Source organism: Patiria miniata, unplaced genomic scaffold, assembly GCF_015706575.1.
Source record: "Patiria miniata isolate m_02_andy unplaced genomic scaffold, ASM1570657v1 HiC_scaffold_8, whole genome shotgun sequence".
NCBI lineage: Eukaryota > Metazoa > Echinodermata > Asteroidea > Valvatida > Asterinidae > Patiria > Patiria miniata.
In genome coordinates this window covers 9,021,633-9,041,434 of record NW_024037075.1, presented here as the reverse complement: position 1 = coordinate 9,041,434, position 19,802 = coordinate 9,021,633, and the positions used below count along the sequence as shown (strand labels likewise).

Genomic DNA, 19,802 nt, shown 5'->3' with positions numbered 1-19,802 from the left:
TCATGAATCCATAATAAATCACTTGATGATGACGTCATCATGATGTCATAGTCTTGGCATAATTTTTGTATGAGGCTCTTCCTTGGCTGTAACTTTGATGACGATTCCAGATCGCCAAGTTATGAAAATGGTGGCTTGAAAACGTGTACAATGTCAATAGGTTAAAAATCCCACAGCAGAAAAACTGCACCTTTAAATGCGTGATTTTCCTTTCAACTGAAACATTTTTATAAAATATTACTTGCTATTCTAACTCTTGGGAATATTTTCAATCAAATGACAGGCGTGAAAAAATACGATTTCTTTTTCCTTCTCATAGTAATTCTCAGCCGAAGTTCAGAACTACTCAGTAAGATATATCAGTGTTGTATAGGGAAAGACTTGTGGAGAAAGCTGTGTACAAAGTCTATGAGAAAAATTAATTATTCATAAATCCATAATAAATCACTTGATGACGTCACTCTTCGAGACACATCTTGGCTATAGGGACTATGCTTATGCCAACTTTCAATGATATCTGACAAAGATTAATGCCAAAAGTGCTATAATACGTCCCTGTCTATACGCATGCATGAACAAAAAATCTGTCAAAGTTAGCTGAAAATCGGCTAAAACGGTCACTGTGGACAGGATATGACCTCAGCAACACGTGCGCTGCAGGCTGACTGACATACGATGTATGTGCCTATGTACAACGTACGTGCATGTACATGTACATTGTGGACGTCCTGTCCTGTGCATGTTTTGAAGCAGAGGTATTGTCAACTTGAAGTTTTAAGCGTGCGCAGGGTATGTTCGAGTTCGCTTATCGCCTCAAAACTTTGAAATGTTTTAGACTTACCCTTCAATCGACATTTAAAGTAAAAACAAATATAAAAACTGCCATGGTTGATTTTTCAGGAATTTTCAAATGAAAAAGGGTCTTTTTATTATAACTTCCGGTCTGATGACGTCATTTGCCTAAAACTTCGCACACGTCTTAAGTGGGTCAAAGTCATCATATACACCAATATTTAGGCGATTCCGACAAACTTCGCCACACACATCTATTCAAAATACATTTTTGCTAATTTTCAACCTGTCGCTAGAGGGCGCTCGAAGATTGCATGACGTCATCGGTAGATGATTTGAAGAATACTATTGGCCAAGAGACTAACACCGTTAAAAGCAAGTTCATATCTATTACCACTTTTAATTGATAAGCCACTTCCGGTTTTCGCCTTTTTCAACCGGAAGCAAGGGTCACGTGATTTCACGCACACTGAATGAAATAGAGACCTCAACCTACTCTACCACTTGCCGGCAACAGAATGCTGCGGACGCGTATGGTTGATTTCTTATGCATTTTTAAATATTAAAAGTGTCACAATTTAATTGCCTATCAATCAACATAGGATGACGTCATCATGACATCATCATTCCACAATGTTGTTTGAATTAGGGTCTTTGCTAGGACAAAGAGTGGTGTAAATGAATTACTGGCAAAGAGTCGAAAATGCCCTTTGAAAAACGACAATATTTTTTAAATTTCTGTGTACAAAGTCTATGGGAAAAATTAAATATTCAAAAATCTATAATAAATTAGTCGATGACGTCACCATGACGTCAATCTTCGAGACACATCTTTGCTATAGGGACTATGCTTATGCAAACTTTGAATGATGTCTGACAAAGATTAATGCCAAAAGTGGCACTGAGAAAAAACGTGCACAAAGTCTATGGGGTTTTGGCGACAAAAAGAAGAAGGAAAAAAAAAAAAAAAAAAAAAAACGAGAACAAAAACAAAGGCTTTTCCGCACTATGCGGAAAAGCCAAAAAATATGAGAACAAAAACAAAGGCTTTTTCGCAAAATTGCGAAAAAGCCAAAAATCAGAATGGAAACAATGCTTTTCAGCTTTCAAGTGGACAAGCAAAATCAGAACAAAAAAACAAAGGCTTTTCCGCAACTTTGCGGAAAATCCAAAAAATAATATAAATTTTGCAAGTTTGCCGAAACAGCCAAAGATAAAAATCATAACGAAACCAAAGGCTGTTTCGGTCAGTTGCCGAAACAGCCAATTAAAAACAGACCCATCAACAGATTTTTAATCATAATTTTAATCATTTTTCAACCTGCCGCTGGAGGGCGCTGTAATAATATATGACATCATCGGCAATTTCTTTGTAACGTACAACTTTGACAGTGACTAACTTTGTTGAAAGCAAGTTCACATTCCACTTTCAAATTATAAGGCACTTCCGATTTGGACCTGAAGGTTCATGTGATTTGACGCCCCGGACATAAAATGAAGATCATGTATATCATATCGATTCCCGCAAAATTCAAGTTTATATTACTTTATATTATATTGAATTTCAAAGATTAATTTTATCAATTTAAAATTTTTAAAAGGTTATTAAAGGTTTAAAGGTCTTTTCATTATAACTTTCCGTCTGGTAACATTATCAATTTTGTCACGCACAGGTCTTGTCTGCATTAAGGTCATCATACATATTAATTTTAACGTGATAACCGCAAATTTCCCAACACATATCAACTGAAAATGCATTTTTGACATTTGTTAACCTGCTGCTAGAGGGAGCTCAAACATCTCATGACATCACCAAATGTTTTTGTACAGTTCAACATTTGCAGAGACTAACATCATGAAAGCAAGGCCACATTTTTTTCCAATTTCAAATTATTAGACACTTCTGGTTTCGACCGGAATGAAGGGTTATGTAATTTGACACTTAATACCCAAAAAAAGATCCTGCAATATTATATTAATTGCCATAAAAAAATCACATCTCTAACAGTAGATTTTTAATTGATTTTCAAAGATTAAATGTAGAAATCTTTATTGCTTGTCATATGATACTTGATGATGTCATTGTGACGTCGTTACCAGAAAGCTCAAGAGCTAGGATAACTGTGCTATATATAGCCAAATCTTGATTATATCTCTCCCTGTTGATTTTTTAGCAATTTTTTCAGGTTTAGGGGCCATTCAAAATTTTTATTGTTTTTAAATTTCGACTTTTTTTCCAAATTATTTTGACCAACCAACCCACCCACCCCGAATTTTGATTAATAAAAAACTGATTTTTCATGCAGTATTTTAATATACCTTGGAGAGTTGGTGGCTTCTGATTGGTCGAGACTCGATCACGTGGGGGTGTATTAACGGTGATATAAAGACCAGCTTCAAAGAACAAGAGAAAAAAATGGCCCCTGAACTAGCATTGACCCAGCCCCATGCAAGACAATGATTGGCCAAATTTACAACAGTCCTACGGCAGCTTGTAACAATACAGCACTGCACATGCGCTCAACCACCTTCGCGTGAGACTTACCACTTTTGCGCGCAAACGCAACACAGTTGCTATGGGTGCGCGCATAATGAAGTTTTCAAACGACATCGTACAGCAGTATACTGAGGATGTTTACGAGGAAAGCGTAGATCTGGGATTTATTTTTTTTAAACACTTCGCCCACCGACATATTTACCTTTCCTAAACCATATTTGTAATTCTGGACACAAGGAATATGTAAACAAAATTTCAGCTTCCTCCATCAGGTAAAAATATGAAAAAAATGTTGTAATTTGTTTTGCTACGGCAGCAGAAGTTCATAGCCTGGACGTCGTTTTTAATGCAACGATGAAGACGTCATCAAACGCAGCCTAGGCCCGGCTATGGGGCTATATAACAACGCATATTGAAGAGACAGGGTACCACGCATAACCTAAAATAAAATATGGCCCATGAACATGAACACAAAACATCTGGAAATATCGCCCAAACATGCCAAAGAGAAGTCGCAAAATTGGAGCATTTCAACTGTTTATTTCGTTAAAACGGTATTTATTTATGGGAATAATAGTGTGAGGATCCGGTCTTCACTGCGTGATAATGACATGGGGGTGACTGCTGTATAATGGACCGAGACGAATTAACAGCGGTCACCCCCACACCCGGTCATTATCACGCAGTAAAGACCGGCTCCTCACACTGTTATTCCCTTATTAAAAATCCAAAAACATGTACATGTACATGGCACTTGCATGTACATACATACTTGAACATGTACATGAATACCCATGTACATGTGTGTCCAATTCAGTGACGGCGTGAAGTTGTCGGTCTTCCTCTTTTGCACTGGTGACCTGCAGTTTTTTAGGTGTTTTGCCAGCTGATAAGATGTTGGGAAAGGCAGGTTGCGGTCTTGGAAGCCACAAAGATGGTCATGGTTTTGTCATTTTCTGGTTAAGGTGGATGTGACATATGAGATTGTGCCTGTCACGTGAGCTAGCTGAGAAAAACATTAGGTTTGGGCAGACCTCACACAAAAGAGGATCTAGAGGAGAGAGATGGGCAAGTTGTGCTGTCAGGTGACTCACAATAGCCTAGGCCTCTCCGTAGAAAAACAAAATAAAAATAAACACAAACCTGAGTCTGAGAGAGTCAAATTTCTTCACAAATATTCATCTCAATAAAAGTCTGTTTGAGATTTCGAAATTATTTCTAAAATGGGCCCCTTTAAAAAGTTACAGTCAATGACAGCAAACAATAAACTTAAACAAGTGGTACAATTCACCCCAGACATCCACGACCATGAGGAAAATAACAGCGTTGCTGTTGAAACCCCTCAGCCAAAGTTTATCGAAAAGGGCAAAGTGACATTCCGAACTCAAATATCATGTCTAACTGAAATTATCATGCAGAAACCATTAACTCGCCACAGTGACCTTGACCTTTGACCTTTTGACCCCAAAACCAATCCCAACTTGCCTGTACCCAAGGGCAACCCCCTACCTAAAATAGACCCCAAAATCTCATTTCCAACTCAAGTTATCATCCAGAAACCATTTACATTTAACTCACCAGTGACCTTGACCTTTGACCTTTTGACCCCCAAACCAATCCCAACTTGCCTACTCCCAAGGGCAACCCCCTACCTAAGTTAGAGAGCAAAATGTGATTTCTAACTCAAGTTATCATCCAGAAACCATTTACATTTAACTCACCAGTGACTTTGACCTTTGACCTTTTGACCCCAAAACCAATCCCAACTTGCCTACTCCCAAGGGCAACCCCCTACCTAAGTTAGAGAGCAAAATGTGATTTCTAACTCAAGTTATCATCCAGAAACTATTTACATTTAACTCACCACGGTGACCTTGACCTCTGACCTTTTGACCCCAAACCAATCCTAACTTGCCTATTCCAAAGGGTAATCCCCTACCAAAGTTAGACGCCAAAATCTTGTTTCTAACTCAAATTATCATCCGGAAACCATTTACCTTTAACTCATCACGGTGACCTTGACATTTGACCTTTTGACCTCAAAACCAATCTCAACTTGCCTACTCCCAAGGGCAACCCCCTACCAAAGTTACAATCCCAAACAACATTTCTAACTCAAGTTATCATCCGGAAACTATGCTGCCCAGAGGGACGTACGTCCGCACGGACGGACAGACGGACGCTGTAGGCGATGACAAGAGAGAGGCTCGAGGGGTAAAAATGCCTGACAGATGTTCTATAAAATTCCAAAAACGTCTTCTAAAATTAATTTTGGAATGATTACAAAATTATAGTTCATTTAAATCATGGAGGAAAAAAGACATGACCCAAACTAGGCCTAGGCCTATGTGTTTGTTTTTTTTCGGAAAGAATTCCAAAGTACAGTCGTTTTCCTATAGTTCCAGACAGCAAACATCATTCAGGCTGCTTTCGGCTCAACTACTCCACAAATTCAAGTGACATTCATTAAAAAGTTTACCTTGAGTGATGGAGATATTACATAACAATTTTCCAAATTTAAGCTCCTTTAAAATTTGGCTTTACGAAGTCAAATGTACCCAGGCCCTTTTTCCTAGTTCCGGTGTGGCATGAATTTAGGTTTTATGAAATACGGACTCATTGGTGGTAGATAATTAGGAGAGGGTTTAACCAATAAAAGGAAAAAAAGAGTCTAATTTTCATACAAGTCCGATTTTCATATGACACCGGATCAGTTCAATCAGTTCCGAATCGATCAAAAATGGCTTCGCGCGAAGAAAAAACAATCGCGCAAGAAAATCAATTTTTCAGCCAGAAAACCCCAAATTAAGAACGTTTCTGATAAAGTATTGTTTAATTTTCCAAAACTAATTTATTCAAGAGAATGCCAGCAAATTTTAAAACTTGGAGAAAAACGTAGTTGGGTCGTAAGTGCACGCACGATCTGGAACTAGTTAAAAACATACGGTCATTCGTTGGTGAGTTTTCAAAAAAAGAGACTCTTCAACTTATTTTGATTCAACAAACATTCGATGGAAGAGTTAATCGACTGTAGTGTATGAACAAAATATTCGAAAACACACGGTACGAGTGCTGTACCATACCGAGAAGAAAATTTATTGTCGATTTGCAGCTCCCGTGATTTTCTAAAAACAGTCCAAATATGTCAACGTGCGAGTCAGAAATCTCGCCAAAATTCACTTTCTAAGGATTGTATCAAAAAGATCTTTGTCTATGAAGAAGCTTACATTTTCCTTTTCAAAATAACTTCGTCAGAAAAAAAGAACAATTTTGAGACTAATCCAAAAGGTAGGTTTTTATTTGAAGCTATCTAGGAAACTAGGAAAATCCGGAATTAGGAAAACGACTGCCCTAGCGAGCACAGGCTGCAGTCCTCATAGTCTTGGAGTCAAGTGGTTATTCAGTTTTTTTAGCGGTTGGTAATCAACGCTCACGATGTGTTATATAGCTGCCTCTGCACGGCCTAAGCACTACAAACGCCTGGCGTCTAAGTCTACTGAAAAACTACCTCCTTCCTTTGTCACAGTGTTTCACACAGTGAGTTTATACATACTTACATGTACAGTACACACAGGGGACGAAGTTGGAAAAGAAACACGCATATCGCGATATCAGAATGCTAATTGCACGTAGTTCAGGCAAGTCAAGAGATCTAGCTTTTTCATTTTGCCCTTTTTTAATGAAAAGTGAATTTCGATTTTCAACTATTTAGCTTGACCCACCCACCCACAATTTTGAAAAAAACGGAATTTAAAAACATTGAAAATTTTGAATAGCCCCTTAAAGGTCTTTTCATCATAACTTCCGGTTCAACGACGTCATCATTTTTTTTCGCACCCGAGTCTTGTCTGCAGTATTAGGTCATCATATATACTAATTCTGAAGCAACTACCGTCAATTCCGCCACACACATCAACTTAATGTGCATTTTCAACATTTTTTAACCTGCCACTAGAGGGCACTCGAACATCTAATGACGTCGCCAATCATTTTTTTTTGGAAAGGTCAACCTAGCCAGAAACTCACACCGTTGAAATCAAGTTCACATCTTTTGCCACTTTCAAATTATTAGGAACTTCCAGTTTCGACCGGAAGGAAGGGTCACGTGTTTTGACGCCCAGGAGATAAAATGAAGATCATGTATTATCGTATTGATTCCTGCAAAGTTTAAGTTCTGGTCTCTCACGGTTGATTTTATATTGAATTTCAAAGATTAAATTGATAAATTTTTCAAGTGACGTCACGTGACCCATGATGATGTCATAATGACGTAATTACAAAAAGTACATCTTCAGTGGGTTGTGTATTCATGTATTGACAATTGAAGTTCATACGTTTCCATTTTGACAAACAGTTGTGGAGAAGAAATTGACTTGAAGAATAATAATAAGAATAGTAAATTCATACAATAACAATAGGTGTTGGGCTTAAGGCCCAACACCTTATTACCAAACACTGCATAGAAATGTAACGATTTTACCTCTTGTTCAGTGAAGAGCGTATCTGTATACCTGATCTGGAAAGAAGAAACAAATAATTGATACTCTTTATTATTACAAGTATTATATCTTCTTTTTTTAATAAGCCAACAACACCACAGACATTTAACACATGCAATACAATAAAATATGACTACTTATCAAGATGGGCAACAAAAGGGCGACAAAAGGGCAACAAAAGTGAAACATTCACTCTGGTCTTTGGGCCTGTTGCCCCACTTAGTGGCAACCCTACATCGTGGCAACTTACATAAGTTGGGGTTGTATACTAATGTTTACTTTGACCTAAATTTGCATGGTGACCCCAAGTGGGAGTAAAAAGTATTATTATATAAAATTATATAATATAATTATTGTGGGACTACCATCGTGGATTGATAAGTCAGGCCTACAGTGAGCCTATCTCATCTAATGTGCATCTTACTGTGCATTTAATGTTTTGATGGTTTGTTTTTAATTTGGGCGATTCACTAGGCAGTGCGCCACCAAGAGTTTGCCATGGAGAATCCATTTTTCAAGTTTACGGTCAACAAAACATGGCCCATTTGAATGAGTGTCAGTCGCCAACTTGAGTTTATTTGTTAAAGACTGGGGAATAGCGTTCTGCAGCCTTACAAACAACACCATATTGATAAAAAGAAAAGAAAATCTTGAGCAAACAGATACTCGAATCATAACCTTACGAAACTACTAACCGGAAAAACGAACAATTTTAAATGTCCCGCGCTGCGAATTTGTCGACCATCTCCCACAATGCACTGGTAAAAATGAACTCTCTGTGGCAAACTTGTGGTGGCGCACCGCATTGTGAATCGCCCAAATTGCAGGACTACAATCATGGTATCTTACATCAATTGAGTAATTTTTTGATGTGGGACTAACATCATGGATTGAAAGGTCGGCCCAGAGTTAGTTTAGCTTGTCTCATCTTATAGTGCATTTAAGTTTTGAAGACTTCATTTTAAATGTGGGATGTTTAATGTTTAATATGGGACTACCGTCTTGGATTGATAGTCAGGCCCAGAGTGAGCCTGATTCAATCTTGAGCATTTTATTGGTTTTTGTTGATTTAATGTTCTGATGTTTTGATTCTTATACAAATTTGCTAATATTTAAATTTTTATTGCAAATTAATTTATTTATCCATCCAGTGCCGAACCGAACTAAAAATAGCCGAATTTGGCCTTCTGAACCGAACCCTAACCGAACCGAATCCAAAAGTCAGTTCAGAAGAGTTCGGCAAGCATTTGTTGATAGCGCTAGGCCATGCTAAAGCTTGTAATGAAAGGGCAAATTTAGCGCGCACGGATGATTGAATTTACCATGTTGAAAAGTCTCCGCATTCAGCTTCATTATTTATGATATAGGATATCGGGGTCGATACGCTTTGAAAAAAATCATACACACCTGCAATTCTCTCAATGAAATGCGTGCTCTTGCTTTGGCTGCGCAGCGCGGCCGGAATATCCCTGCCCAGCCCTGGAACACCCATGACGTAATTTGTTTACATCAAACCATTTGCGGTGAAGGGTGCGCTTTCCTTGGCACAATTTCCCAGCATTTTCATTTTTTTTACCGTGTCAAAATTACAAATAATACTATTAATGGAGTCAGAAACCTTTCCCTCATTCAGAATAAGTTCTTACTCAACAATATATTTTTATTCGTAAAGAATTTATATGAAAAACGATGTAATCTCCCAAAAGAGGGTGGAGCACCCCTTTACAAAATTGATGCATCCGTCCACAGTATAAAAGTCAGTCGCGAAACGAAAAGTTGATTTTTTTTTTACGGTAGCTATTTGTCAGCTTGTTGCTAAAAATAATTATTATTTTATAAGTTTAGTACAGTAAATGGACCTGTTTGTTCTCAGAACAAAACTAATCAGTAATTATTGCCACAAAGCAAGTTTCTAGTGCTCAGGGCATGCTTGGACGCGGACGGAATTCATCTGGAAAACAAATCAGCATGCGTGGGAAATTTTGATCATAGTTTGCCAGGCCGCCGAGGCCGGTACATGTATAGCCCAAAGGCCGCGATTATATACCGGTAACATGTAGCAATTTACGATGTTCATTTCTCAACGTCATAAACTCAAATGCTTATGGTATTTTGCAGTGTTGTAGTCGAGGCCACAACCTCCGAGGCCAAGGCCAAGGCCGAGGCCACAACCTCCAAGGCCAAGGCCGAGGCCGAGGCCACAACCGCGAGGCCAAGGCCAAGGCCGAGGCCACCACCTCCGAGGCCAAGGCCGAGGCCGAGGCCAGCTATCAAAACACGTAATAAAATATAATCACTAAAACAAGGCTAAGATTATGTTGGAGTTTTAACATCTTTTTAGTTGAATTCACTGAGTTTTGGAGTGCCTGGCTTACAAATTTACAGCTTGCAATGGGTTTCCTCTTGTAGGGAGTCCGGCGAATTTTATTTTTTATAAAGAAAGACAACTCAAGTTTTGTATCACTGAAAGCAAATTACACAACAAAATCAATGGCGTTTGAATCAGGCTCATAGGCGTTTGCCCTTTGGAGATACAACAATTTAAAAGGCAAAATTTTGAGTTTCTATTCTGTAAGATTTACATTATTTACTTTTAGCATGTTTTATAAATCTTATTTTCAAAACCTATCAAAATGCTTAATATCATAGGAATCCCCATTAAATAAACAACAACTTGATTTTTCAATCAGGTTTTTACCACTCATAACCAAAAAGTTACGAACCCCCCCCCCCCCCCCCGACCTTCGCACTGTCCAGGCGCGCGCCGAGCAAACACCGCGATGCGACCAGACAATGCCAGACGGCCCGCCGTTACGCACGGGCAAAGCATAGTTCCAATCCCGCTCCACACAACGGGATAGTGTCCACGCATTATCACTGTTAATACCGCGGTACCAGACAAAGTCTGGCAATGGCCAACCCCGCTCCAAACAACACGGCAACACGGAACATGCGTGCATGATATCACTCAGTTCATCAAAATGACCATGAATTCTCGGATCATCCGATTTAAATCCAATGGCTTCGAAGAATTTTAAGATCATGGCAAGAGGTAGGGAGTCCAGAGGTTTTGGCCGTATATCTGTAACCACGCAAAATTAGTCAATTTCAAACCGTGCTTATACAAGTAATAAGTATCAACATGGCTCTAAAAATACAAAAAAGTATCCTGGTACCACGAGGAATACTGACTCCTATTATTAAAACATTCATTCAGAACTTTGTATTCATTTGGATGGAAAAACGAATTCTGAAATCGCGCTTTCCATATCGACCATTTGCGCCAAACATTACTGTGTGAGCCGGAACTTTCATTTAAATCACCGTGTAAAAATAAAATCTACTTGATAAATCGTAACTGTTTTTATCATATCTTTATGAAAAAAATGGTACGGACTAGTACACTCGATCGTACCCAGAAAGTTCAGACTTTTACTGAAACAGTGGCCTATAAAAAGAAATGATTAAGCTTGCCGCACCTTGCCGCAAATCATTTTTAAAGGTCGGGGTACAGAGGCGAATCGAGACAATTTTGTACAACACTGCAACCAGACTAGTCTACTACCACATGTTATTGTACGCAAATGGGATTGGTGCCAGACTTATGTAGTCTGGCACGCGGTAACAGTTATAACGCTTGCACGCACGTGGAAAGCTGAAGCGCAGGCTAGGCGAAGTTGCTACGTTCGTGAGTACGTTCAATGCAACCATTTCCAGTTCATTCGTGCGTACATTGTATATGCGTTCGTTTCACGGAACCCACTGCGGCAGAATCTCGAGGGTTTGATACGGTAAAAAATTAGAATTAATTAGAATAGAAAACACATCAAAATGGGCGGCCTCGAGCCGGCCTCGACCGATTCGCCCAGGCCGGAAGGCTCCGAGGCCGAGGCCAAGGCCGAGGCCTTGCACCTCCGAGGCCAAGGCCGAGGCCAAGGCCATGAAAATCGGCCTCGAGGCCGTGGAAATTGCGGTACTTATTTCTGTCAGATGTGCGCAGTACACACGTATTGTTCGAACAGGGGAAACGGCCTATATATGCTTTTCATTACATTGCACCATGGACATGTACATTATACACTACCAAAGTCAAACTGAACTGAAGTTCGGAGATAAAAAATCAAACCGCAACCGAATCGAACCGAACCTAACCGAACTTTGAGGATCAGTTGCAGCACTATATCCATCCGTCTGTGGCACTTGTGCTGTTGGATCTTGTATGAAATACATGTAAATAAATAAATAAAAGAACATGACTTAATAGCAAACAACCTTGATTTTAATAATATTGGTGTCTGGAGATTTTTTTTGTTTAAAAATTAGGACTATTGACAAATCTTCAATTCAATTCAATTGTTGATTATGAAAATATAGAGGAGAAATTTCATGACATTTGTTTTCTGAGAATTGCATTCACTTAAAAATTATTCCCATTATGATTTGGCTACCCTTTTATTACAACTGGTGTTTTTTCTGAATGTAGGAAAATGACTATTTGCCATCATGAAGATATTAATGTGCTTTCATTGTTGAAACACAGCTTACAATTTTCCCAGCAGAGTGATTGAATATAAGTTGCAGATTTACCACACATTGTTTTTATTAATGCAATTCAATCAGTTTAAGTAACCTCTACAAAATTAAAATCTGATTCATTCAAACCACAGCGAAAAGGTATTAGTTTATGACAAAATGTATGCCTATAATTGTACTAAACTCCCATTTGTTCAGAGTAAACCACCAAAAAGTGACAAAAATGTATGATTATTGTTTTTAGCAGCTGTAAAATAATTCTTTATTTTGCAAAAAATAACTACATGTACATTTATGTCCAGCACATTTTTAATATTAAACCACGATAAAACCCAACAATTGCATGGAATACAAAAAAATGTACATGCAGTGAAAGAGTGCGACACTAAAATTTGGTATGTGGTACGGACAATTCACACACTTTGCATGCAATTTTGGAGGGGGGAGGGGGAGTCTGCGCCCCCCCCCCTTCAGAGCTTGGCTATTATGAAACTTGGTGCATGCATAGAACAACTTAACATAAACATACATGTACCCAAGAAATTTCATGGCAATAGGATAAAGGGTTTTGGACTTATCCGCTAATTAACTATTCATATCTTTGTGTACACTACATAGGGAAATTCTTAGTTTATGTTTTTGTATCAAAAGGTGTGCAAGACTCAAGGCTAATAAGGAAAGCTTGGTTTGGGGGGGGGGGAAATTGGCAAGGGTATCACGAGAAAAGTCCCCCCCCCCCCAGCCCTTTTAGGGTTAAAGACTGTTTGGCTGACCACGTGCTTCTTCATACACCTTTGTGTAGCTGGCTTGCTTGAACCAATTGTATTGCACAGTGGGACACCAAATCTCATTAGTTTAGTGGGAAGAAGGGGTCATCGTGCACCCTAGCAAATCAATTTCTAATTGACATCTCTAGATCAGAAAAAAAAATGCGGAGAAAACGATTTGGTATGTCAAAAAATTCAAAAATTGTCCCACGTATTGTTTTTATGCAAATTATTGCTGCCATTACCAAAAAATCTATTGTTCACTATACCGGTATCTCAACCAATATTGCAGATAACTGAATGAATAAGGTATCTAAACCCATGTTTTCAGAATAAAAAATCGCAATAAATCTATTCTGGAAGTGGCAACATATGTCTGTGGCATAGGAATATGCAAATTAGTGCCCCTGTCATATGAAAATCTGACTCCTATGAAAATCAGACCCCTTTTCCCCATTATTGGTTATTCTCTCACATGTGACAGGTCACTCTCCCATATGTGATCCTAAAAATAGCATATTCTCGTACTTACGCATGCGCAATACTACCAATTAGTCCACATTTCATGGAGTCTGATGTTCATACTACACTGCCATTACCGGAAAACCATGTTTGTGACATATCTCGGCCAATATTGCGCATAAGCGCATTACTACACAAGTAAGGTGTCTAAACCTAGTTTTGAGGATCAAATATTTTAAGACCATTCCTGAAGTAACTATGTATGCTACCTGTGCCCTTGGCATGTAAAAAATTTAAATTGTAAAGTGCCGATTTATTTGACATTTGAGTTTTAGCCAATATTTCATCCAGTATTGCGGCTAATATTGACAGAGGGGTTTTGGGGGGCAATACTTTTGCAAGGTTATCTTTCATTTCCCATTCTTTTTCCCATTCCAGATAAGCAGTGGTGATAAAAGTTGATTTTAAGCCATTATATGTGCATAATGGCTTAAAATAAACTTTTATCACTCCTGCTTATCTGGAATGGGAAAAATAATGGGAAATTGAAGATAAAATTGCAAAAGTATCACCCTCACAAAAACCCCTCTGTGGACATTATCGGCAATACTGGCTGCAATATTGGCTAAAAAGCATATTTCTGATAAACCGTCACTTTAGAATTTACATACTAACATGCCGAGGACACACATGACACACAGTTACTTCAGGAATGGTCTAAGAATGATACTTGACACTCAAAACATGGTTTTGACACCTTACTTGTGTAGTTACGAGCAATATTGACCGAGATATGCCAAAAACATGATTTTCCAGTAATCAGGCATGCAACTGGGAACTTACAAAAAAAGAGGAAATTCAAATCTTTCCATGACTTTGTACAGTGTTTTTCTATTATCAAAGGCACACATGGAAAGTCAAAAAAGAGGAAATCAGCTGATCCGAGGAAAAGTTGCATGCCTGAGTAATGGCAGCACTAATTTGCATAAAAACAATATGCGGGACGTTTTTTAAAATTTTAAACGTAGCCAATCATTTTCTAAGCATTTTTTCTGACCCAGAGATGTTGATTAGGCAAAACAAAAAAAATGGTGTGTTTACGGTAACGGCCTGAAAAAAATCCAGGTAGGTAGGTAGGGAGATAATTTTATTTTGTAATTTTTTTTTTCATTTCAGTCCTGCATGCCCATGCGTGTTCTTTTGCAAAAAAAATTGTATAAAACCACTATTCAAGCATTGAAGATATTCAATCGATACATTTCAATCCAAATTAATTCGTATCGTCGGCCAGGGTTCTCCCCAGGATTTTTTCAAACATGTGGGGGAAGATTTGCTGTGATTCAACAACCCAAAAATGTTTGAACTTTAGAAGCTCTCTGGTGCATTTTAGAGCAAATCTGGGGGTCTTTATCTTAAGATTTGTCCTTGAAATTCAGAGGAGATCTTGTAGGTCACTAATATTTTTGTAATTAAAGAAAAAAAATCAAAATTGTTAACTTAAAAAAAATTAACATTTCACAACCTGTGTTTCATTGCTTCCCAACTAGAACAGTATGAATTACATTTACATGTAAGTTTCAAATTAAGAAATTAAGGTGGAGAAAAAAAACAAATTTTTGCTTCCGATTACATGCCTTTCAAAATAGCGTCAGTAGGTCGGAAAATTATTTCGCCAATTTTTTGGGGGTGCTGATTAATGGAGCATCATTCGTACTAATCATAGAGCAAGGAATCATGTTTATTTTGTGCCTGGATTATTTTCATTTGCGCCACGAAAATTATCAAGACTGGCTATCAAAAGTGATTAAAACTTGCCTCACCTAATTAAAAATATATTTGAGGTTGGTGATTCCACTTTATGCTTAACATACATCACGGCCGCTGGCACCGCCAACATTCCGCCTGGCTGGCCGAACATCGCGCCGTGCTCACGGCCCACGTGGCCGAAAATCTTGCACTACTGCAGAAACACGCTACGATGTTTCGCCACAAGTTCAAGCTTTGCAATCTCGTCAATTTAATGGAAGACGCATACACAGAAAGTAAAGATCACATTCTGTGAATTAATTCGCAGAAATTCTCTTTCTCCAGCGATGTTTGTTTGGTAATATTTTTACAATCCAACTTCGGCCCACTACATCATCATGCTGTATGATACGAAGTATGGACCGGAGAGAGGCAGTAGTCACTGGTTCCGGTCCTTCATCAAAGCATTGATTCCGTTAGCTGGTGCAGGGAACCAGTGTACCATGCTGTATGTTAGCTGGGTGCTGCTGGTGGTCGACAGAACATTTCATCTTGTGCATTTTGATCACACATGCATTGGAAAAACAGGATTTTGGTCAAGTTTTGTATGTCAAGATGAAATAATGGCGTATGTAACGATCAAATTATGCATTTTAATGGCGTGTGTGATAATTATATTGTGCGTATCAGGGGCTCAAAAATGTGATTGGCATTTTTTTGTCGGCGTATCGGGCCGGCCGCAATTCCAGCGTATCGGGCCGATACGCACGTTTGTACGTGGGGAGAACCATGCCGTCCGTCGGCCAGCCAGGCGTACCCCGATGCGTTTGTGCAAAAATAATCGTATTTCGTAGTTTGAGAATTCAAGTTTTGAGATCGTTGGGATTTTCGCACGTTTAACACAGGTATGTTTGTGTCAAATCATGGACAGATTCAAGTGTGGAAAATGGTTTTTATTCGTGGCAAATAATTAAAAGTACTTGAAATGTTTGAAATTTGTCAATTATCAACCTTCAAAATGGCAATAAAAAGTTTTGAGGTCGGCAATTTGGCCGAAAAAATTCCAGGTCGGTCGGGTTACTGTAAACACACCATTTTTTTGTTTGGCCTTAGAAGTTGATTTCCGAAGGTGCACAATACCCCCTTCTTCCCACCCAACTGTATATTTTTTCGTATGCATTCTTTAAGTCTTATTTCACTTTATTCTTATGGCCTTTGAACCAAACTGTGACATCAAAAGCATCATATTTATGTTTAACATTTACCATTCATTCTAGCGTACCTCGAGTGTGACTTTATTTTCACACCATTTCCAAACCAATTTCACAATGATTTCACACCAATTTCACATCAATTTCACACTCATTTTGTATGGATTTCACCACTAATTTCGCATTGATTTGGCAACTTTCAGCAGTGAATTCACAGGGGAATGATTTTGCGAAAAATTACCTGCAAAATGCAAAATATGAATGCAAATGCGATTTTCTTTCGTAAATTCCATTTTTTTTGACAATGTACATGTACTGCACATGTCCTTCCCAGGTACAAACATGTAAATCTGCACACAATGAACACTAATGGTTCTGTATACATTCAGTAGCAGAAGCAATGCATATTTCATCAATGAAGACAACAGAAAAGATATGGACTTACACCACCATCCTTCTTGACTCTGAGGTCTGGGTGAGTCTGTTCCATCAAGCAATCCACAAATGTTGTCTGCAACATCAAAATAAACATTAGAAATACTGCAAAGCCAACTTGTAAAGACAAATGCTCATTCATCCTCGGCCTCTAAAGGCACTATGACCTCAACAATAAACCTCAAGATTTGAAAATCAGGATAGAGACATTCAACTGATGGATATAATAATAAAAGAAAATGTGACCTGGTCTCTGAAAATACACTATGACATTACCTAATTAGAAAGGGGGTATCAAACAAACAGGTTGTATTTCAATTCTACTTTTAGTTTTGAAATAACAAGATATTCACTAGACAAACTTGAGACAAGAAAAGGTTTATATAAATCATTGTGATTTTGATTAAATGAACTACTTCCTACAATGACATGGAAAAACTTTATGAATTTACATTCCCAAACATTGAAAATATCAACTCTTTGATAACAAAAATAAACATGCTTAAAACCCTTTTCCAAATGAAAATGCCGATGGTCATGATGTTTGTGGTTTCATGAGTTAGGTTCACAACACAAAATATCATATGTAATATGATAGCTACATGTACCTTTCCATTATGTAGATGTCCAGCAAATGTGACGTTTCTAATCAGTTCCGCATTGTCCATCATATCAGCAAGAAATCTGAAGATACACCACAGAACATTTGAACAAGCTATAATTAATGAGTTAATGAAAAGCCAATAAATAAAAGGGTGAAACTGACCACTGGTAATAGCATACAGTACAGTTGGCATTCAGACACACGCGCATACCAATCTTCTTAAAACATCAAAATAATTTACCATGATTGAGAAAGAAAAGAAAAGTCAAGCCATATTCACTCACTCCATGTCATAAGTTGTCACAGGTAGCTCCTGTTCAGTCATTTTAAACTTCTTTTGCTTCACAGGTGCAATAATAGGATCTGATTAAGATAAAATATATATATGTATATATATATTAATCAACAAAGTAAACAATAACTCTCCTTTGCAAAGGAGGTAACATTTGCAATTGGGTTACAATCCTGCCAAGTCCAACAGAATCACATTTTTTACTTTCATAAGTAGACACTTTTGAATATGGTTAACCGTGCTATCATCATCATCATGTTGTCGGTCGCGTAGCAACTAAACCGAAGTTAGGTTTTCCATATTTCCATACGTTATTTTAACTTCATAATGAACATGTGTCCTCTCCGAACTAAATCAGTATTCAATTTCCCTATTTGGACTGATGACATCATCAGACCAGAAATAACTTGTGCGTGTACATAAAACGTATAGTAAAATTTGCTACATTTTTGTTTTCAACAAAATCATTGGTTGTACTGGAAAGGTTAATTTTTCGTGATACTTTGTTCTGACATAAAATTATTCATAACTTAACTGGGTTTTGTCTAATGAAATAGTTGTCAGCCTAACCACTCTGTGTTTGTAACTCAACAAACACCTTGACCTCTGGTTATTATTATATTTTGGAAGACACTCAAGGCAGCTTACCATCACAGCATAAATTATGCAGTATCTAATTACATTATTGTAACATCCGAAACAAATGTAATGTCCGGAAAAAACTTCTACATTGTATGTCTGTTTGAAAACAGAACATAGGGCTTTTCCGCTTATTTTTTTTTTGACACAAAAATGTCATTTTTAAAGCATTTTTAATTATATCAATATTTTATCTTTCATCTATATTATGTAGACAAGAAAAAATATGTTAATCTATTTTACTCAGTTTTAAATGTTAAAATTACTTAAATACGATACTAAATTCCAAATTTACTGTGAACTTTCTGATCTTTCTACAATATTAAATTGATAATAATGAAATGTTTAAAGACACTGTATGTGATGCATGGCACTGCTTAATTATTTTGAAATAACCTTACTTTTAACTAAACTAAAACAGTGTCAACTACAACTCCTCATCAGAATTCTTCAGCCCTATAAATAATACTTTCTGAGGTATTGTATATATTACGGATGTTACAGCATAGTATAAACGCACATTTTTATCGTCAAACAAGTTCGAATGAGGAAAAAATCTGGTAAAAAATAATCAATAGATTTTAACATTTAACCCCTCCTCTTGCTGCTGAAAGTGTTTTGTTTTTATATTTTATCAGTTCCTGTTTCTAGGAAGGTAATTCCAAATTATAGAATATAAGCCAAATCTATTTCTATACAACTGTATGGCCATTTTGCACTATAGTACACTGAATTTGATCTGTCACTTTTTTTGGGAAAGGACCCAAGGCAAAAAAAAAACCACTTCTGCTTCCCATGCCTTTCAAAAATAGGGTCGGTAGGTCAGATTTTTCTATTTTATTGGCCACTGGGTTTTTTTTGCTGATTGAATGGGGTATTCAATTAGGCCCAAAACAAAAATACTTCTGCTTCCGGTTACCTGACTGACCCTATTTTTAAGCCCCGACCCTAAAAAAATGTATTGGCAATTAAAAAAAAAACAATTAATGATTGAAATTTTGAATTAATAAATAAAAAAACTTGTTGACTTTTCTGTCTACACAAAATACCTCTCAACACCCCTTTTCGCGTCAAAATGCTTGTATTTATTTGTTTTCTTACTTACATTCACTACTTTTTTCAAAAGAAACCTTTGTTGTTTTTACAAATTCGCATCGTCGCGATAACTACTTCGACACGTGCGTAATGCTACATTGCACTGTAGCTCAATGCGGCGACGACTGGTTCCAACGGCCAATTTAAAAGACATGAAGAAAATGCGGTAACCAGTCTGTGCATACAGAGAATAGCTATGCACAGACAGTTTACCAATAATGACCTATCAG

At 37.6% G+C, this 19,802-nt stretch overlaps 1 protein-coding gene across 1 annotated transcript in view; it reads right to left on the bottom strand.

The window, feature by feature from the left end:
• LOC119719377 (116 kDa U5 small nuclear ribonucleoprotein component-like) overlaps window positions 1–19,802 on the bottom strand; it is a 155,722-nt gene that overhangs the window by 112,281 nt on the left and 23,639 nt on the right. The window contains exons 4-7 of the mRNA XM_038188805.1: window positions 17,831–17,909; window positions 17,551–17,626; window positions 16,953–17,018; window positions 7,770–7,805 (exon numbers count right to left, since the gene is read on the bottom strand). Coding sequence (XP_038044733.1) covers window positions 7,770–7,805; window positions 16,953–17,018; window positions 17,551–17,626; window positions 17,831–17,909 — 257 coding nt within the window. The remainder of the gene's footprint in view (window positions 1–7,769; window positions 7,806–16,952; window positions 17,019–17,550; window positions 17,627–17,830; window positions 17,910–19,802) is intronic.